General features: G+C 49.2%; 1 protein-coding gene across 1 annotated transcript in view; it reads right to left on the bottom strand.

Moving 5' to 3' along the window:
* The window catches only part of UTP20 (UTP20 small subunit processome component), a 1,390,303-nt gene that overhangs the window by 470,650 nt on the left and 897,681 nt on the right, over positions 1–21,972 (bottom strand). Inside the window, exon 38 of the mRNA XM_069629877.1 lies at positions 14,093–14,230. Coding sequence (XP_069485978.1) covers positions 14,093–14,230 — 138 coding nt within the window. The remainder of the gene's footprint in view (positions 1–14,092; positions 14,231–21,972) is intronic.

Genomic DNA, 21,972 nt, shown 5'->3' with positions numbered 1-21,972 from the left:
GGGTATTTCTTATTACACTTGGGGCAAAACTGAAAGGGCGTACCCTCCATACGCGCCTGTGGGCAGCGGGCAAGTGTGTGTAGGTAATAAGGTGTCGAGTGTGGAAGTGTACCACCCCCACTCTCCCTACTTGTAGGGCCGAGGCCAGCGGCCCAGGCCCGAGCCGAGGCGGAAGCCTCAAGGCCCAATCCGTCGGGTATTCGACGTTGATCTCCTCCCCGGTTCGGCGTCGAGATGTTGATCGACGAAAGGTTGGCCAAACGGGGCAAATTAGAATTAGTTTAGAGTGAAACTATGGCAAAGCCAGGGAACTCCGATGAAGTGCTTCCGACCAGAATGGCGGAAAAAAACAATCTGGGGATCCTAGACGCGTGAGGGATCATGGGTACAGGGGACGTCACACTAGGGATAGTATTACTGGCACGCCCTGTGTCGACGCCCATTTTTCGACTTCGAAAAACAAACTGTAATACTCCGCAGCTTCCACTAGATGTCGGCCTATGCACAGCATGTGATCTAAGCAGATTCCACAAGCCTCAGAAATGTATATATTATAAGTATGTACGAAGTATGTAACACAAAGATACTTCTCAACGCTATACCATATTCTTAAGCGCCCTTCTACCCCTGGGTTTGGAGCGCTATACAAATAAAATAAACAAACAAAACAAACAAAAAAACCAAACAAACGATAAGGGCTTGGGAGTGGGCTTGCATACACTGTGGTGTGCCAGGAGGCCTGAATGCGCTCTCCCCAATCTTCCTCAACCCAGCCTTTTCCCCCGGGGCCTACCCCAAAAACTTTAGAAACTGGGTCGCCGGGGGCCTCACCTCTCTGTTTTGTTTGTTTGTTTGTTTTTATTATTTATAAAATAACTCTGGGACAACTCTTCGAGGGGGAATTCCCCCCCTAACCTTTGAACGCTGCAAGATGACTTTCCAGTTAGCGGAACCGGATAGGTATTCTTCCGCCCAATTTAGGCACTGGTGCTCCCACACGCAGACCTGTGCAGCGGCCACAAGACCCCTCACCTCACTAGAGCTGACGGTGAACGACCTACCGGCCTGGGAAAGGATCTCTGCCATATATAGACTGCTGCAGGAGGACCCCCTCTAGTTTAGGCCTTCCTACATGTCCCAATGGGAAACAGACCTCGGAGACATCATTGAGGACCACACGTGGGTGGACATATGGACAAGAACGCGGACGACATCCCGCTGCATTACCAACCGGGAGTGTGCCCATAAGCTACTCCTGCGCTGGTACTATCCCCCTCTACGCCTTCACCACTTCCAACCGGCACTGGACCCCCACTGTTGGCGACTTTGGGGCCTTCCAGGATCCTACTTCCACATGTGGTGGACCTGCCCCCGAGTGAAGGAGTTCTGGACCCTTTGCTTAGCTACCATAAAGGATATCACCCAGGTGACCATTCTGCTCACGCCCGAACAGGTCCTGCTAGGGATTCCACTGCCAGGTTCACACCCGCGGTCGGGGAGAAGAGCTGCCCTGGTGTCCCAGTTCTTGTTAGCGGCTAAGATCACGGTGGCCCGCACCGGGAAGTCTGCTGATGGACCCTTTGCTGGGTTAAACTCTGGGATATTTTGATAGCCCGAGAGGGTCACGGCGGCCAAAGCGGGACTGCTTCACCGATTGAGACATCTGGGCGCCAGTACTGGACTATGACCTGAACTACCCGGCCCTGACCCACAAACCGCGCCTGATTGCAAGAGCCCTTCACGCTATAGACGACCCGCTACGGCCACCAGACCAGTCCGATTAAGGCCCGAGAACTATGCTCGCCGGGGAACGCATGGGATGGGAGAAGGGGACTCTGGGTTTGCACGATTTGAGAAGCTTCATGTAATGCATTTGTATAATTTCTCCTGTGTGTTGATTTACAAATAAACACATTTAAAAAAAAAAAAGAATGCACGGCACATGCATCAGCAGCAGTGGTGTCACTTGGGTTGCAGTAACTCAGTGTCACTCACCCCCTGCGGAGGGGGGTTACACCATAACTGTTGCACCGGCTGTCACCAAACCTAGTGACGCCACTGCATGGATTCACAAGCTCATGAATAAAGATTACACAGCAGTATATATGATATGATATGGCATTTGTAACGCGCCTATACACAAGTGTTTCAAGGCGCGACGAGGCAGGAGGGGGGACAAGGGGAGAACAGACAACGATCCTACTAGGCCAGTTGTCATTCAGATCGTGAAAGGGTTAGGGGACTGGGAAAAGTGCAAGGGGAAGGGGGAGAGGGGATGTGCAGAAGAATACAAGATAAGTAATAGGGCCAGCTGTTGGCAAGTGCAAGGTAAGTGCCGGGAGAAGGGGCTGTAGGATACAGAGACAGTCCCATAGTGCAGGTAGTCAGTGCAGGGAAGAGTGGCTGGGCCAAGGACCGAGGTCGGTGAGTGGCCAGTTGCAGATTCAGTGCAGGTTCAGTGATTTTAGCAGGGGAGAGAGGGAGAGAAAGCAGAGGAAAAGAGGAAGGTTTTGAGGTGATTCCGGAACCAGAGATGGTTCGCCTCAAGTTTCAGGGAGGCAGGAAGGCTGTTCCAGAGGGAGGCCCCTGCTGCGGAGAGAGATCTACCCCCAGCTCGTTGCTTGGAGCAAGCGGCTGACCCTGAGGTAGTTGGAGGTGGAAGAGCTCAAGAAGGAAGATATTTAGGAAGAGAGAGTTTAAGGTATTTTGGCCCAAGGCCCCAGAAGGCCTTGTGGACTATGCAGAGGGTTTTGAACTTAATCCTTGCAGCCACTGGGAGCCAGTGTAGCGATTTCAGTCCTGGAGTGATACGGTCCCTGGGCTTGAGGCCAAGGACAAGTCTCGCAATCCTGTTCTGGATGAGTTGCAAAGGCGGAGAGTAGAGGCAGGAAGATTTAGATAGAGGCGGTTACAGTAGTCCAGCTTCGAGAGAACCAGGGCTCTGGAGACAGTGAGCTTCTGGGGGAAGGAGAGGAAAGGAAGGATACCTCTGAGGAGGTGTAGCTGGTAGTATGACTTCTTAGAGACGTCAGATATGTGCGGAGAGAAGCAGAGTGTGCAGTCGAAGATGACCCCGAGGTTTTTTGCCTTGCAGGTAGGAGCAGGAAGAGGGCCAAGGGAGGCCGGCCAGAGAGCTGCAGGGAAGGAGGGAGTGGGTGTGCCGATAAGTAGAATCTCAGTCTTACTGGCATTAAGCCAGAGGTCGTTGGCGGCACACCATTCCTGGATAGCAGAAAGACAGTCGGAGATGAGGGAAGGGGAGGAGGAGGAGGAGGCCGAGGGTAGCCTGAACATGAGCTGGGTATCATCCGCATAGCACTGAAAGTTGGGACAGAGAGAGGCGATGCAGTGAGCAAGAAGTGCCAGGTACTGGTTGAACAGCCAGGGGGAGAGGTTAGATCCAAGTGTATGTACAAACACAACCACAGGAGGTGGCAAGGCTCAACAGAAGCAACCCCTAGAACAGACTCACCTCAAGTGAACAGGTTGCGTAGCACTGATTGGCTGACTCACAACTTCTCCCTGGAATCCCTGTCGACGCAGTAAAACCTTGTGAAGGTGTGTGTGGACCTTCATGTAGCAGCCCTGCAGATGTCCAGCAGGGGCACACCAGAGAGAAATGCTGCAGTTGCAGCGATGGCTCCTGCACATTGGTCTCTCGGCCAGCCAGGAAGAGGTCTGTTGGCCAAATGATGACAGTGCATGATGCAGCCAGAGAGCCACCTGGAGATGGAAGCCTTAGACCATGCCCTTCCGTGATTCATAGGTCCAAAGTTGACGAACAACTCAGAAGTCTTCCAAAAACTCTTGGTGCGTGCCACGTAAAACTTCAATGCACGAGCAACGTCCAGCGAATGCAAGGTCCTTTCCGCTGACGGATTCGGGAAGAAGACTGACAACACCATTGAGGTGGAACTCTGATGGCACATTAGGTATGAAGGTGGGGTGTGTATGCAGTACCATCCTAGTAGCGTGGAAGGGCAAGCATGGCTGCTTGGACCTGGATCTCCCCGACCCACCTGGCCGAAGTGATTGCCATAAGGAACATTGTCTTCCACGAGAGACACCTAAGCTGGCCCTGATGCATCACCTCAAAGGGAGCCCCCATGAGCTCAGTCAAGACCACATTAAGTTCCCAAGCTGGGGCAGGAGCCTTCACCGGTGGAAAAGTCCTGAAGAGGCCCTTGAGGCACTTCTTGACAAGCCTGTGCGACTATAGGGAAGGCCTAGCAGGTGTCCTGGTTTAACAGGATATGGTGGCCAAGTGATCCTTGTTGGATGCGTGAGCCAGACCAGGAAAGCAGGTATGGTAGGAAATGCAGGGCTGTAACACGCAGAGGATTCATCTTCTGAGCCCGGCACCACACTGAGAAACACTGACTTATGGCCGAAGCAGGTCAATGTTGAAGAGGCTCTGGCCCTGGCCAGGATGTCCTTACATTCTGCAGGTAAAGAGTAATGTCCAAATTCGGGGTTCAGCAACACCGGGTCATGATGCAGAATCGCCCCTCCCTCTCTGGTGAGAAGATCGGGAAGTATTGGCAGCCTGAAGGACGGGGCAGCTGACAGACGCAGCAGGTCTGGGTACCAGACTTGTTGCGGTCACGCTGTAGCAATATCATTTTGCGGTGACACGGTCCGAGTGTATTGATCACTCGTAGTAGAAGTGGGAGCGGAGGGAAAGAGTACAGGAAAGGTCCCTACCACGGGAAGGAGAAAGCATCCCCCATGCTCCTCAGCTGCAGAAACCTGCTGGCAAACCTCTGGCACTTGGAGTTTGCCACCGTCGCGAAGAGGTCGATCTGGGGTTGACCACATTTGTGGAATAGAATATCAACCTGGTCCTGGTGAAGTTCCCACTCATGGCAAGAACGTAGCTGCCTGCTGAGCTATCCTGCAATGGTATTCTTGGTGCCCGCCAGGTAAAAAGGGACGCAAAACATGTCCTGACGTATGGCTCAGTGCCACAGATCCGGCGCCGAACTGGGGAGTGCGTCCCCACCCTGCTTCTGGATGTAGAACATGGTGGTGGTGTCCGTGAAGATCCTCACTACCTTGCCCCTTAGCGATGGCAGGCAAGACTTGAGGGCCCAGAAGACGGTCCAGAGCTCCAGAACGTTGATGTGAAGTGCCTTTTCTTCTGGCGGCCAGAGACCTCTGGCATGCAACTGTCCAGTGTGAGCTCCCCAACCTTCCAGAGAAGCGTCTGTGATAACTGTCTCCTGGTAAGGAGGGACTTGGAACGGGTCCCCTTGCGTGAGATGAGAGCACATGCCCCACCACTGTATCGCTCGTTGGACTCCCCATTGAGGGCGATCTTGTCCATCCAGAATCCCAAGACTTGCAACCATCTTGCGCATCCATATACTCCTGGAGAGGAGGTCCTCTGTTCTCTGCAAAGGAGGACGAGGTTGATGCAGGAGGACATAATGCCCAACAGCGACTTGGCAGCTTGCACAGTAGCCGGCCACGCCAACGACAGGTGCTGCACCTTCCCTAGGATGGCTACCACCCTCTCTTCCGAGCGAGATGCCAGGCAAGTCACTGTGTTGAGCCGAGTTCCCAGAAATAGAGCGTTCTGCGATGGCTCCAAGCAGGACTTTGGATAATCTACAGAGAATCCCTGATCAGTCAGCAGACGCACGTTCCTCGCTGTGTGCTGGCCCACCAGAGCATGGGAGCGGGATCAAGGGTAGACGTGGATGCCTTCCAGATGAAGATGCACCGCCACCAGGCATTGCGTGAAGACCCCAGGGGACGATTTCAGGCTGAAGGGAAGTACCTTGAACTGATAGTGTCACCCCTGGACCACAAACCGCAGGAACTTGCGGTGCTTCCGTTGGATGGGAGACGTGAAAGTAGGCGTCCTCCAAGCCGGGGACCCCTGGATGTTGCCTTCCTCTGGTTGGCAGAGCATGTGCTGCAACGTGACCATCCTGAACTTAAAGTACAGTTGCAGGTCCAGGATCGGCCTCCACCCTCCTGTTTTCTCTCGGACCCGAAAGTATCGGGAGTACACTCCAGAGCCCTGGAGGTGCTGGGGAACAGGCTCTATCGACCACTTTTCAAAATGGCGGCATGGACCTCCTGCAGCAGCTGTGCCATGTGCTGTTTTTGATGAGCCACGGGGGGGGAATACGAGGGACACCTGCGTTGGAACTCCAAGGTGTGCCCCTGTCCGAGAGCATTCAGCACTCATCTGTCAATGGTGAGGGTCTTCCACGCGCTGACTAATCTCGCCAGCCGGCCTCCCACTGGGGTGCACAAGTGGGGGGCCGAGTCTATGGCTGGTTCAGGCCTGTTTCAGTGTCGGGGCTTTGCCCTGCGGTTTGCGCCATCGCTGTCCTCCACTGCCGTATGTCTTTGAGCGACCCATGTATGCCTCTTGCTTCGTGGAGCGGGAGGGTTTGCCGATAAGTGGTGGTGTAGCCTTTGGAGGATCTGTCGGGCTTTCCCCTTGTGAAATGAAAGGACGACGACCGACATTGCTGCAGGGGGCCCATCAAACGTGCCGTCTCTGTTTCAGTCTTGATGATGATTTGAAGAGACTTGTCGACCGTCTTGCCTAACAGGTTTTCCCCATTGAATGACATGTCCAACACCTTAGACTGAACGTCCGGCCTGAAGTTGGTGGCTTTGAGCCATCCCAGTCGATGTAGAGACACTCCGTTTCCCGTCTGATGGAATCCGGTGTCCGCAATGTCCACCGCCACTGTTATGGCGTGGTCGGAGGCCTCTTACCCACCACTGGAACATCTCAAAAGCTTCTGCCTTCTTGTCGTCGGGAAGTAAGTCCCGTGTAGGGCCCAGCCTGTACCATAGTTCCTGGTGGTAGCGGGCTAAAATATCCAGGGCATTTGCGGTTTTCATGATGCTGGCAGCTGTATCTATAATCCATTTCCCAATAACGTCCAGCTTCTTCCCCTCTTGGTCCTGGGGCACCATGGCTGCGGACGACTGGTTTGCCGCATGTTTCCTGGCGACGGCAGAGACCACAGCATCTGGTGAAGGCTGGGACCTGAGGCACTTGGGGGCAGAGTCTGGGGCTCAGTATTTCTTCTCGAGCCTGTCCCGCTTTGGTGGGCAGTGCTCGGATTCTTCAGCAGCGCTAGGCCTTCATCTCAGATATCCTTCAACCAGGGTACAGACATGATCGTCTTCCTCCTGGACGTGTGACATTGATAAAGGAATCCTTCCTTTTTTGTCTCCTCAGGCATCAGTAGAAAAAGCTCAGTGGCCCTGGATATCACAGAATGGAAGGCACCAACCTCATCCGGAGAAGAGGCCCTGTGCGGGTCATCTGCGCCTGCCGGTTCTCCATTTGCCAAATTCATCGGCCTCATCAGTGTCCATCGCCGTAGCTGTGTCCGTATGCATGTCAGGATCCCTGATTGGAGTCAGTTCCCAGGGTGGGGGTGGCAGAGGCGGTGGTGTTTGGCGCCTTGGACCAGCAGGGTCCTTTGACTTGCGTCCGCGCCTAGAAGGTCTTCCAGGAAGTGGTTCTGGTGGACTTCCCATTCGGCCTGTGTGGGTGGCAGTCTCTGCTAGATTTCTGATACCAGCCTGTGCAGCACGGTCAGAATGTCCAACGACACATCCCTAGGATGGGGCGTTAGAGGGGTGAGAGGGGTGAGAGCGGGAGGCTCTGGGCTGGTACGGCTCCCATACTCCTCGGAGCTAGCATAATTGTGCACCGAAACACTTGGTTCAGCCCCCTGCTAGGGGTCATAGAAACCCCACTCCTTCCCCCATCCTGAGACTTCTTGGGGGGACGGCTGCTGTCCCCTTTCCAGGGCCTTCGCCGAAGTTGCAGAAGTCATCTCACACTGTGCCGGCAAGCCCACCTGCTGCAGGCACCACATTCGTGGTCTACCCCCGACCCCCACCCCGTCGAAATAGTGGTCGTTGACGAGATCGTAAGAATAGTCGTCGACGATGCAGACATGGCCTTTTATGAAGATGTTGAAGGTGCCTTCTTGGCTGATTGAGGCGCTAATGCCGTCGCCGAGGGAGTCAGTAAAGAGCCGACCTTGGATCTCTCCTTCGTCATCTTGTCCATCGACAGCAAGCAGAGCTTCGAAGGGGTGAAAGACTTTCTCTTAGAGGGAGAGCCCCCCACGGTAGGCTCACCGTGGATGTGGCCGATGATGGCGACCTTGCCCTTCCCACGTCGGACCAAGTGGAATCTGATGCGAGAGGCTTCGTCTTCTTTTGGACCCTCGTAGACGGGGCATCCTCAAAGGACCTCAACCACTTCTCTGAGGGAGTTCGCTCATGGGACAAGGTCGGTCCTTGAAGAAGAATGACCATGCCCAGAGGCAGAGTCAGAGGCCTTACCTGTTTTTAGCCATGCCGCCAGCCTGCTGTAGTGATACAGCATGGACTTTTTTAAAAAGCCACAGCAAACCTTGCATTCGTCTTCATCATGGTCTGGATGCAGGCAATATAGGCATTTATGACGACGATCTTCGTTGAACACATTCCGCAATCCTCATTTCGGGCAGAGTTTGAAGAGGCACCGCTTCTCCTCAACCATGTTGGAATGGTGCGAAGTAGGCCCAAGCCCGGGTTTTGTCGAAACTGCGATGAAAGATTCGATGCAGGTTATCTTCGCCGACAGCGGCTCCCTGCTGCCAGTAATCTACTTTCAGTTAAACAATTAAGCAAAAATCAGACAAACTGAATTCATATTTGATTTCTATTGCGCTCCTACACAAGTGTTTCAGAGCGCAGCAAGGGAGGGGACGGGAGGGGAACAGATGAGAACAAAACAATGATCTTACTAGGACCACTGACATTGAGAATGCGCAAGTACATGGGAGAGGGAGAGGGGGAAAGTGCGGAGCAAAGGAGAAACAGATAATAAATAAATAATAAAGGCAACAAACAGTGGTAGTGCGGCCAACAAGTGGCAAGTGCTGGGTTAAAGGCAGCAGATAAGGTATGTCTGATAAGTGGCAGGGTGAGCAGGTACCTGGACACGGAAGACAGAGGGTAGGCCAGGTGCACAGTGCTGAGAGAGAACAGATCAGCAGGGGAGGGGAGAAAGCCAGGGGTGTTGCTAGGTCTTGAAAAGACCTGGGGTTATGCTAATGTCGGAACTGTTGGGACTGGGGCTAGCTAGCCTTTTGTTTGTAGCTCCTGAGATTCTATCCGGGGCTACAACCAAAAGACCAGGGGATATAGCCCCATTAGCCACCCCCTAGCAACGCCACTGGCGAAAGCAGAAGCAAAGAGGAAGGTCTTGAGGTGCTTCCGGAACCGGAGATGGTTCTCCTCAAGTTTTAGAGTGGCAGGGAGGCTGTTCCAGAGGGAGGCCCCAGCCGAAGATAGAGATCTACCCCCAGCCAGTTTCTTTGAAAAACGACTGACCTTGAGGGAGTTCGAGATAGAGGAACGAAGAGCTCGAGAGGGGAGGTATTTGCGGAAGGATAGCTGAAGGTATTTTGGACCCAGGCCCCAGAAAGCCTTGTGGACAATGCAGAGGGTTTTGAATTTAATCCTTGTGTCCACTGGGAGCCAATGGAGAGATTTCAGAGCTAGAGAGATACGATCCCAGGACTTGAGGCCAAGGACAAGTCTTGCAGTCCTGTTCTGGATTAGTTGCAGAGGGCGGAGAGTAGAGGCAGGTAGATTTAGAAAGAGGCTGTTACAATAGTCCAACCTAGAGAGAACCATAGCTTGGGAGACAATGAGCTTCTGGGGGAAGGAGAGGAAAGGTAGATTACCTCTGAGGAGGTGCAGTAGGAAGTTTGACTTTTTAGAGACATCAGAGATGTGGACAGAGAACGAAAGTGTGGAGACAAAGATGACCCCGTGGTTCAAAGCCTCGCAGGTGCGGGTAGGAGGGCCAAGGGAGGCCGGCCTGAGAGTGAGGGGAAAGGAGGGTGAAGCTGTGCCGATGAGGAGGATCTCAGTCTTGCTGGCATACATACAAATGTCAATATTCTATTGAAAAACACAAAAATAGCTCAGAGAGCAAGAAGAGGCCACCCCCCCCCAACACTGAAACGTGCGGTAAAAATCTGAAGATGTCCACCAAGGGTGGAGCTTAGGGAAAGGACGGTCATTGGATGTGGGCAGTATGACCCAGAGGACAGCGATTGGGTTAGAGGAGAAACACCGTTTTCAAGCTAAAGTGAAACAGTTTTTTCTTTTACCAAGGATTCCCAGCCTGACGACGGGGAATATTCATGAGCATGTGAATCCATGCCAGACCCAGGCTGGATAAGATAGCTATATTCCAACTTCAACAAAATCTTGAATGTTCAGGTATTTTCCACCAGAATCAAGCAAGGTTTAGGAGCTATCATGTGACTGAAAGTGTCCTCCGAGATCTCCAGACAAATATGCTGGACATTCTAGAGAGAAGTGGTTCAGAGCTGCTGATCTTATTGGATTTGTCGGCCGCTTTTGATTCACTTGACCATGAATGCCTTCTGAGTACAGTACACAGCCCCTCGGGTTGGTTACATCCACTTTTTGAACCCCACATCCTCAATACCGACAACTTGGCTATGCACTTTTTAGCCTCCCACAAGCCAGACACACCTACAGGCATTCCATAGCGCCCCCCCCCCATCACACAGGCCGCCTACCCATTACAGGCCACGGCTTCTCCTGGCAGTGTCTTACTGCACATTATTTTATCTTTAACATGCATTCAGCCCCACCGATCCTTATTTTCGGATCTTAACATCTGGTTCTATATTTCCATATTACCAGCCACGCTCTGTCCTTGCAGAGCGTGCACGAGGCTGTGCAGTTTCCAACGCCATACGCTTTTTCTTTTTTGGCCTCCGGCATTCTGCCTCCATTCAGCTAGATACCTACACTGACACTGTCGTGCCCAGATATCCGCGCATGCACGATAGAACAGTATGCCCCGCGACCCTCGCATGCGCGGGTAAACAGTATCCCCTTGCACGACGCATGCGCCCATGCTTATACTTATACAGCTCTGGCTATTATACTTTAGCCGCACTCCGACTAGAGCAACGCAGTGCTGTTTCCTCGCGCCCTGCCTCGGAGACCTCAGTATCCGTGATAGTAAATAACTGTCTATTTACTTTTTAGCCTGGCCGCTATAGGACTCCATATACACCCCCAACCAGGCACTCAACCATTGTCTTTACAGTGATCGCTCCCTTTCTTGTCTCCCCTTCCAGATCTCTACCCAGCACGAATTGAACGACGTGCCCAACTCCAAACAGCGGGGAATCGGAAGCATAGACCCGTCTCCCTTTTCCACTCTACTGGAGTAGACAGAGGTACTTTACCATACATCAACTTACTAGTTTTTTCTTTTTATTTTTTTTATTTTTTTCCAGTCCGTGAACTTACATGATCGAAAACCACCTGGATACATGAGCCCACTAATCTGATCACACCCTATCACTTTTTTGTCTCATGGGTTTGTAGAGACACTATCCGCATGCTATGGGATGAAGCGACCACAGCAGCTTCTCTAACACGGGCCCCATATTCACCCACCTCAAATCAACAAGCCAGAACAGCGGCCATATTGGTCGCCTTTACTGTTAAGGTCAGTACCAGTTCGGAATTGTGCCATCTAGCAAAATAGTTCTGAACTAATTTTTAGTCTGTGTATAGATTGCTGTGATACTCATTAGAAGTTAGTAACTCACAATGGTTTTTATGATGAGTTTCACAAGGTTCCCTCTGCTTCTTGCAGGGGTTTTAAGTGCCTTGGCTCCAGAAGAAGGCTATTTTTACACTATATGCCGAAACGTTCAGGAACCGAAGTGCAACCAAGCCGGTGCCCTCTGGGTCCTTCCCCCCCTCCCCGGGGTCTGATTCAATATCCGGACGTCGACTTATTAAGGTCACCCTCTAGCCTGGCTGAAAATTGACTTTTGGTGCAAAGTAAACCTTGTGAAGGTTATATCACCTAGATGAAATACAGTGAATATATTTTCATCTACAAAAGACACTAGAACACGTTTAAATTTGGAACTTTCGCATACCAAAGCCACTCAAAGTAATGCACTTGGTGTTATTTAGGAACTCCATTCTCACCTGTGAAAATAACAAACACTATTGTGACTGCATTTGACATTTGTATGTGTTTCAAATTTTATGACAAGTTGCAAGGGCATGACGCAATGCCCATGCTGAGTTTTGTTATGAAGATTGCATGAAGTCATATGTCCGATGTTCTTTAGTTTAACTTGACATATCATTTGTAAAAATATGTATTTATGCACTGCATTCTGTGACTTTCAAGTTGTATGTCTCTCACATATGTTACAAAGTGCATATATTTTAAAACACGTAAAAATGGGTCAGTCATGAATAATAAACTGAGCACCATTCTCTTGTGGGTTTTCACTGTATTCTCTGTACACAGCAAGGCAGTGTTTGCCAACTAATGATATGCTGGCAAACAGCTCCATAAGAAACAATAACTGCATTAGAATAAGAGTGCAGTAGATTAGAAACCTCATAGGCAGGACCACTTTTTCCTGTTTACAGCCTTGATCAGCCCATAGTCCTGTTCCTATTTTGTCCTGTTCCTATTTTGGGCTTTCCCTCCCGTGCTCCTCTTCTGAATACAGTAGCCACGATGGGAAATTGCTCATTAGAAGCCTCTGACTGGATCGGCTACTTTTTGAGTAACAGGTTGTCCAAAGTGTGTTGGGGTGAAGCGGGCTCGGAACCAGAACTAATATACTGCGGTGTTCCTCAGGGAGAATGTCCGTCTCCTACACTGTTCAACCTTTACACATCAAGCCCCTTTGTGAGCAACTGACTACTATGGAAATCCATTTGAAAAATTATGCCGACACCAAACTCCTGATGGAGCTGAGTGGGGTTCACGGTAAAAATTTGGTTAAGTTGGAGCATACTTATGGGCTAGTGAAAGCATGGATGTCCAAACATTGGATGTGTCTAAACAGTAAGAGTAGATGATTTTCAGCTCTTCGCAGGTCAGAACCAAACTCGCCCCAGAATATGCCAGTATGGCGATTCAAGGGAACTGCTTATTAATTGTAAATAAAGTGAAGACTCTAGGAGTTTGCTTGGAAGCTTCAAATCTGTGCTGAGGCGCACGTGGGCGGAATTGTGTGCAACTCTCAATACCATCTTAGGGTGCTGCGGCATATTAAACCTTTTCTATCATCTACAAACTCTAACACCCTTGTAAGAGCTGTTATCATGCCCGGTTTGGATTATGCTAACACGCTTCTGACTGAAGCCAATAGGAACTGCATAAACAGACTCCAAGTCCTTCAGAACAAAGCCGTTTGTATTGTCTGCCACTTTCCAAAAAAGGACCATGTCTGGCTCCAGGAAGAATCTCCATTGGTTGGCTGTAAAGGAGAGCGTATGTTTCAAGGCTCTTTCCCTGGCTCACAAATCTATCTATGGGGACGCACCTGCGCTCCTTAAAAAATGCCGGAAATTGTACGACCTCACCCCAGATCTCTCAGCTCAAATAATAACTGTGGGTGCCTGGCTATCACAAGAAGCAAAAGAGCAAGAGGCAACGGGCGTTCATTTCCTGTTTTAACGGCCTATGCCTGAACTTGGCTTTTTGGAAACTGTTAAAAACATTTCTTTTTGAATAATCGAGTTCTGGATCTCCTCCCGTAGGAATGCCCTTTTCTGCTAGAGTTTCTATTCAGGTTATGTTAACTGATTATTGTCCCGATCACTCCTTGGTCTTTCAAGGTTTTTTTGTTGTTGTCCTGTAGCACATTGTCTATTGTGTTTGTGTGCGCCTTGATGCCTGCGGGCATCGACGCGTAATAAATAAATAAGTTGTCCAATAGAAGTCTACAGGAGGAAAACAGCAAAAATAAAAGCTTTCCTAACAAACAGTCCAAAAAGAATGAACGCCTGGGTAGGAAGTTCAAGTGAAATTAAAAAGTCATCAGGGCTTTGCAGCCTATCGATGGATAATACTGTAAACATGGGAAGTGGTGATAGAGCGTTCAATGCTGGCGAACTATACATTTCAAACACATGCATTTGTCAGTAGAATATTTGGACCAATTGAAGTGGTCAGCTTCCCAAGTTGTGCACATATGTGGCAAGAAAAGGCTGAGAGTAGGGGTGCAGGACAAACCTTGTGCATCTTCTCATCAAAAATGGCGGTGGTTGCGTACGGCATGATGTAGTTCTGCAGCGATTTAGAGCACAGAATAACTTTCTCCTCAACAAGCTGCTTTGCAATTTTCCTCAGGGCACGTGCTCTTCTGTGAATCTGGGGACAGGAAAAAGTCAAACAATTAATATGTTAGGACTTTTTGATTAAACACTGAAATAGCAAGAAAAGCTCACCATTCTATCAATGTGCAAGATTTTATATGGTACATATCATAGGGAGGAATAAATACTGTGTCACACCCTCCTCCGCAAAATGCCGCTGTTGTGGTTTTGAATTAGGTAGGAGAATTTTCCAGAAGACCTGTGGTGAGGGTTTGGGAAAATCCACCAGCAGCCTTAGTCAGAGTCTCCCTTCAGGATCGCATTGGAACAAAAAAAGGGCCTTCACATGCCCAAAAAAACCAACAACAAAATATGGCTCTCTGAAATTTCTGCATTTAAAAGGCCCAACACAAAAAAGACTGATTTCTTTTGGCTGTTTTTGTGTGGCCTTTAAAATGCTGAAGAATCACATACTGCTCCCCCACCCCGTCCGCAAGGCAATCCCGTCCCCACCAACACCCGTTGGTTATCCTGTAAATCAGGGGGATTTAACCTGCCCCATCCCCCCCACTTCCTCACCCACCATCTCCTTCCCAGCCCAACACACACCAAATATACTTGCATCCCTCGATGCGCCTTTCCTCTCCTGCTTGTCAGCCCTCGTGTGCCCTTGTGTGCGCCAGGGGCATTTCAATTTAGAAAGACTGCTATGTGTAGTCACAGGGCGGGCTTTCTAAAACGATTTTTATCCTCGATTTTCATTAAACTATTTTTTCCACTTATTACCCAAAATATAAACATGCATGAACTGTGTTCTATGGCATTTGGTGACAAAATGTTTGACCAGGGCCTGGGGGCTCATTTTTGGAAAATGTTAAGCAAATGATGCATTGTAAAACACAATGGGACAACAACATTGCTCAAAACAACATCATACTATGTGCATTAGGTCATCAAACATACCCCATTTACTAACAAAACAGGCCCACACCCGCCTGTAGGTCTGGTCCATTGGGCATTGCCTTGTAGGCTAGTCCAAGTCTGCTTCTCATAAGAGACCTGACTCTAGTAGTGGTCGCTGTGGCAGATGTTACGGTGGATTTTCAGAATCAGCCCTCTGGAGAGATTCTGAGAGGCCGCCCTATTCTGGTGAGCAGGAAAGGACACCAATGTCTAGCCAAACTCTCTCAAAGCAGTGTGACGGAACAGCAAGGAAGAAAAGTGGTGGATGCTTTAGCTAGCAGGGCGTAGAGTGGTAGCAACATATGGGACACTACACAGGCACATAAGATGTGTTACACTCCAAGGAATGAAAACACAAGAAGTAACCAGCAATGACACCGCGTAATTGAGTACATTTTATTAGGCAGGAGGGTAATGCATGGATTTAGAAATGTACAGTAAATCGTGGATAATAGCTACACATCTAGGTTTTGTGGGAAACTTCAAGGACCGAGTCAAATGTCACTATCCAGGAGAGTATCTTAGAAAATCACTTTGTGCGAGTTCTGTAGGCATTGCCACGGTTATGGAGGAAAAGCAAGCAAAGTCCCAGTAGTACCTCACGGATGCGGAGAAGGCAGCAACTTAACTTGGGAGACTCTAGATGGGACCCTCAAGAAGTGTTTCAGTGCCAGGTTAATGACCCAGCAGCCCCAGGAAGACAAGCAGCACAGAAGGATTCAGAATAATGGAAGTCGGTGGCAAAATGCTGCTGAAGAGAGCCTACTGAAACCCACAGAGACTCGCGAGGTCTCGAATAACTCACCAACTGAGGGCTTAGCGGTAAGCAGTCACAGTGACCATTCAAAAAATTACAGCTCAGGAAGGTCAAAACCAGCCCATCTGTAAACTATTTTCTCACACATGCCGAATTACAGGATCCGTCACCCAGGGACTTGAACCCCTGGCCAAAGGCAACCCAAAGGAAGAACAATCACAAGAAGCAGGTATTTAAACATCTGAAGTTGCTCTTAAAGATGTACCTCTCTGGTCAAACTTGGAAGCAAAATGATTGAAGAAAAACTCAGGAGGCAGATAATCACCTGCTGCAAGAAGTCCAAAGCAGTTTGCCTCTTGGCGAGCAGCTGCTGGTTCTGCTGCTGAAGCCTGTCAGCCTATACAGAGAGCAGTTTTCACTGTTGCACTGGTGCAGGCGCTGGAGCAGCAAAAGAGATCTTCTGAAGCTGGCTGCTAATTAACTGGACTAAACAAAAAGAAGCCCTGTGATTGGTCCTCACTTCCCTGCTTGGAAGCAAGAGATCCCCAAGCAATGTCTTCCATTTGGGAGATCCTGAGATGCTTTGTGTATATTTATTATTATTTTTTTTTTTTTTTTTTTTTTTTTAAAAATCGGAGAGAGTTTTTCCCACCATTGGAGAAGTTAGGGTGCAACTCCAGGAGGGAACAATTCTAGCTTTTGTTGAGTTTGTCAGAAGTGGGGGTAGCTAATACTAGTACAGTAGCTCTTCTCTGGCTACGTTCCTGCCTACTGGAGTATCATCCCAGTGGCAATCCAGACCGCATTCTGGAAGGAAGCCAGGATATTAATCTTCAGTCCATATCCGGGGGCCACCTGGTGCCCTTGCATTCCCACACCACGTCGTACCTCCATGACAAGAACATCCCACGACACATGTTGTAACCCCTTCCTCATCTCGTATGGAAGGGGATTTCCGGGGGGAGGTGATAACTCCATCAGAAGAGAGACAGAATTCTCACCTTTCTCCTGATGAAAATCCTATGAAACCCACATTTCTAAAGGCATACTTTCAGTCTAGTCAAAGTCCCATTTATACCACAAACATTTACAACACACATAACATCTCCTGTTTCTGAAGCTTCTCCATATGAAACTTTTTAACAGCCCTCCTTTGCCGGCGTCCACTTTCCTGTTTACACCTCTAGCCCACCACTACTCCTGATTGGGCCTAATCAGCCCGTTCTACATCTACTACGAGGGTCAAAACCCCTCGTCACCGCTCTGTGCCGCATTTAGCTCTGGCTCACAGTGAGTCTTGTGATGGGTCTCAGACCCTGATTTCTGTGCATTTTGTAATTTGGTGGTGCATCTGTATGCATTTGCGCACTAGCGCATGCTGTGTCCCCCAGCAACCCTTTGCCGGCGCACACTTCCTTGTTCCCGCCTGACCCCCCTGCTCAGTGATTGGGCCAGATGCCGTATTTCAGACCCAGAACCCAGAGCAGCCACACTGCCCGGGCAGCCCCCCTGCCCGGGCAGCCCCCTCCAGCTAAGGGCTCCAATGCAAAGGGCTGCTCCGGAAGAATCGGCTCCAGACCCTGTTGCCGTCAACCACCAGCAAATGTTAGGGAGAATTTTCAGTTTCTGTGTTAATTCCCTTTAACCTTACAGACCCTCCGCTCTTTTGCTAGAACTGGGATCTTTTTGATTTTTAACCTCTCGAGTGAGTGGTGCTTTTTGCCACTCACTCATGTGTTTTTCTCGGACTTGGAATTCTAACTATTTAATGGAGTCTTGTAAACTTCACAGGCATCTGCTTTTTGCATAGTGACACACAGCTCCCCCCCTCTGTGCAGTGCCACTGTTTAAATACCTTTTCTTGGGTTAACTACCGTTGCCAAGAATAGTGATATAACTTACCTTACTTACCTTTTCCTTTGTGGGTCCTGAACACACCACCCTGTGTGGAGTGCTTGGGGGGGGGGATTACATAGTAACTCCTTATCCCACTTCTCATGTAACTTTTTGTTACACTAACTCGAATGGCTGGTTGCAGTGGTTACTTTTTACTACATTTTGTGCAGGGTACTAACAAGCAGGCTGATTTCTCAGCTGCAGTACAGCACCTATGGGTGACCATTTTTCCAAAATGTCCCCCCCTCATCTTTTTTCACCATTTCTTGTGTTAGTTCCTTCTGGGCTTTTACTCTTTTTAAACTAGGTTTGAGTGCTTTGTGTGTTTTGCCTTTGGCAGGCTTCAGCCCTGAATCCCACCCAGGCTCCAGTGTGTCTGGAAAGGCAGGAAGTGAGGGAGGGTCCCGAAACTTCGCTGTCCTTGGTCTCTAGGTGTGCCTGACTGAAAGCAGTTCTGACCTGCCGGCTGGCTGTCCTGGAGGGCAGTTACCCCCCCAGGTGATTGATAGCCCTAGGGCTGTGAATGAATGGGATTTTGCATAAAAGGGGAGGGTGTTGGGACTGCAGGCAGAGTCGACCACTGGAACAAGACACCGACGAAGAGGATGAGCAGAGATACCAGCAGCACCTTCCAGTACCGCAGAGTTGCTGGTGAAGATTTGCAGCTGTGCTGACACCATTTCCGTTTCGACAGGGCAGATCCGTGTGGGACGATTTCCTCCCTTGGGCAGGTGGGACCAATTAGGCTCGGGACCTGCTTCATTTTGGCTCATCACCCAACATGCTGCGACTTACCTAGGCGTCAGAATCCCAATGTCCAGGGACCCATGACCATCATCGAGGGCAACGACTTCCAAAGAACGAATCCGGCCAAAACCTTGTGGGCACCCTTGTGGATCTACAGAAGCAGGAAATCTTCCGCCAGAGTCCCCTCACCAAAGTCCAGGACAGAGGGACTGAGGAAAATATAACCAGAGCTTTTCGTTCTTTCTTGGTGCTGAAAAAAAGGTGCCAAAACCGCAAAAAGCCGCTGAATCGTATGGAATCCATGCTGCCGAGTCTCTCTCGAGAGTGCTGCCCCAGAAGCCCACCAGATGCCCTCCCATTCGTCACCATGACCAAGGACCTGGAACATGGGTCTGCATCAGGAAGGAATCCAGCTGGAACCTCTTCTTCAATTCTAAGGTACTGTAGGGCTTTGACTATAACTACCTATTGACATTTGCGGTGCTTCCTGGCTTGGGAAGTACTATTTTCACCCATCTAGAGTTGAGGTCAACTCACCTGTGCAGGCCTTTCAGCTTGTACTCCAACAAGTAGGCTCCTCTTGAGCTGCTGTGATTTTTCAAATAACTCACTGTTTGATTAACAGTTTCTATGAAAAGCTGCATCAGAACTGGAACTGTCCTATTGACTTTAGCTGTCCCAGTTCCCTAAAGGCTCCTCTTCTGAACCCTACTGGCTTTGGCAGTGCTTGTTCCATTTCAGGTTTTAATTGTTGACACCATTATTGATTAGATAAAAGACTGCCTACATCCCCTGAACCAGTTGAAAGTGTGTTCTACTTTGATTCTAACCATTTTCCCTCCCAAACTCAATTTTGTACTGGCGAACCAGAATAAGTGCCAATACTGACCTTCATTGATGTCACTCCGTGTGCTGGAACATGTTTAACATAGAAAAGAATTACTCACCTGCATTATTGGTTCTTGTTTAAACGAATTCTATCTTCCATTGAATGTTACTAGTAATTGCTACTCTTTTTAAGAATGCTTAATTTGCATTGTGTATATAGGAACACATAATTCTATTATAATTTTAAGTTTTTAAGTGATTACCTGGTGCCTTGTGTTTACTGATTTCATTGTGCTACTTTACAGCGCACATTACCCCTTCTAAGATAAGCCTGGCTGCTCAGCCACTCTACTCACCAGTTTCTGTTCGTTCTGCATTCCAGGAGGGAGGGCAGGAGCCCTTCTCTTATCCCCTCTGCCAGCTTCAGGAGAAGCACGGCTAACCGACCCGCATCATCAATTAGGATTCTGGGTAAGGCGGAGTGTGTGCTCCGTGCAACACTGCCTTTTATATGCCCGCTTCGAATTGTGCACCAGAAGTGTTTTCATCAGCTGCTTTTTCCGTGCACTACGTGTTATTAAACGTGGTTCTGCAAAAGATGACTGTTAGGCAGAGTTTGTATGCAGTACCCTTTGGGACCACTACACCCAACTAGGACTACAGGTGTAAGCAAAACCAACCTTTGGTATAGGTCTGTACTACATAGTTTTTGGTAGCGGAGCTGAGCAGCCAGGCTTATCGCAAGAGGGAACGTGAGCTTTAAGGATGTTACACAGAGGTCTACAATCACAGGTGTTCAAATAAACTCTTGCACTCAAGGTTTCTTGGTTAAACACTTATTAATGTATTCAACAGTCAGTTATAAAACATTCACTAGAAGAGGGCAGTTAAATATCATACACAAATATACTCTAGTACTATACACTTTAAGTTTCTGAGGCAGACTACTTTGAATGAGGAGCAAAATGGCATTCAGAATACTTTGAAGTAGGAGCAAATAGGAATAGATTATTCAGAACATGAAAGGTTACAAGTTATTCTTAGACAGTGCAAATATTTAGAGTTCACCAGAAGAGTCGATTCAATCCAATAGGTTAGGCCAAAGTCAATGGGCTAAAGTCTTGGATAGGGTAAAGCAGTTCTGATAGTGAAACAGAAAAGTCTCAGCACAGGTTCTCAGGAGTAGTTTGTAGCAAGAAGAATTATATGTCTGGCCACAAGCTGATTAGGCCTGTGAGTTGGGAAAGTTTTAAGCACTTTCAACGCGAGAGGTAAGCACTCAGTCTGATTTTACAGTACCTTTACAAATGAAGAAAAAGATGCAGCTGATGACTTCTGTTCCTGGCAGTTCCTGCAGATCTCGCTGTTCCTGGGCCTCAGTCGTGGGGACAAGAGGGAGGACGTCGGGGGACTCCTGCACTGCTCTGGTCAAAAAGCTGGCAAATCTTTGTTTCCAGAAGCTGTACTCAAGCACACAAACTGGTGTCTCTCAACCTGGTTCTACGGTTTCCTGCAGCACTCCGAGTAAAGTCAACCAGCTCCGAGGTGAATATCCAGGTGGCTTACCGTTCAAGTTGATTGGTCCCACCAACTCAAAGGGAGAAGTCGTCCTTGCAGGGCTTCTCTGTCGAGATGAACCTAGCAATTCGGACCAGCAGCCGGGCTTAACCGGGCAAACCAACGGTCCAGGAGTTGCAGCAGCCGTCATCTTCATGCTCGTCTTCGGTTCTTTCGTTCCAGTAGTCGACTCTGCCTTCCAAGCCAAGAGACTTGCCTTTTATCCAGTTTCCTCCCATTCCTTCCCGCCTAGCTGTCACTCACCCAGCAGGGAAGCTGTTCTTGCTGGATAGTCAGCCAGCCAATCATGCCAGAGTGCTTTTGGGTCTCCTAGGAGACTAAGCGCAGGGAGTTTCGGGCACCTCCCACACTTCATGCCCACCCCAGACACTCGGGGGCCAGCGGCGGTCTTCAGTCCTGAAGCCCCCCAAAGGCGATGGAACAAAGGGACCAAACCTGGTTTGGTGCGCAGAGCAAAACGCTAGAAGGACCTTTCCACAAAGAAACAGCGGAAAAAGAAAACCGGGACCTTTTTTTACAGAGGGGACTCAGATGCCATTTTGAAAAACGTGGTACCGCGATTTAACGCTACCGGTGTTCGCGGTCGGGAAAAATCATGGTAGTTCATTGTAAAACCACTGCCACCAGCCATTTCGAGAGGAAAGGGTAGCATTTGACTGCTATGTGAGTATCTAGACATGGGATACTAATTAACCCCTCCAGCACTCTATTGTAAGATAGGGTTTGCTGGGTCTAGGAATTTAAAAAGACTAGTAAAGTCAATTTCACTTTACTTACTCTGGGAAACAGTAGTTTATCCCAGAGAAGGTATTTAAACCTTGGGAAAGCCTGTAAAGCTTTCTCTGTGCCACTGCACTGAGGGTGCTGTGTGACACACATGAAAAGATGCCGCCTATGGAGTTGTCTAAAACTCCATAATCAAAGAACACAAGAGTAAAACACACATCAAAATACATGAGAGAGTGGGAAAAGGGTCTCACACTCCCCAGGTAAAATAAATCAAGTCCTCAAAATCCAGCAAAGTTGCT

The sequence above is a fragment of the Ambystoma mexicanum genome, chromosome 12 (genome assembly GCF_040938575.1).
Source record: "Ambystoma mexicanum isolate Mex_15411 chromosome 12, UKY_AmexF1_1, whole genome shotgun sequence".
In the NCBI taxonomy this organism is placed as follows: domain Eukaryota; kingdom Metazoa; phylum Chordata; class Amphibia; order Caudata; family Ambystomatidae; genus Ambystoma; species Ambystoma mexicanum.
Note: the sequence above shows the minus strand (reverse complement) of the source record. Positions and strands in the feature narration are given on the sequence as shown.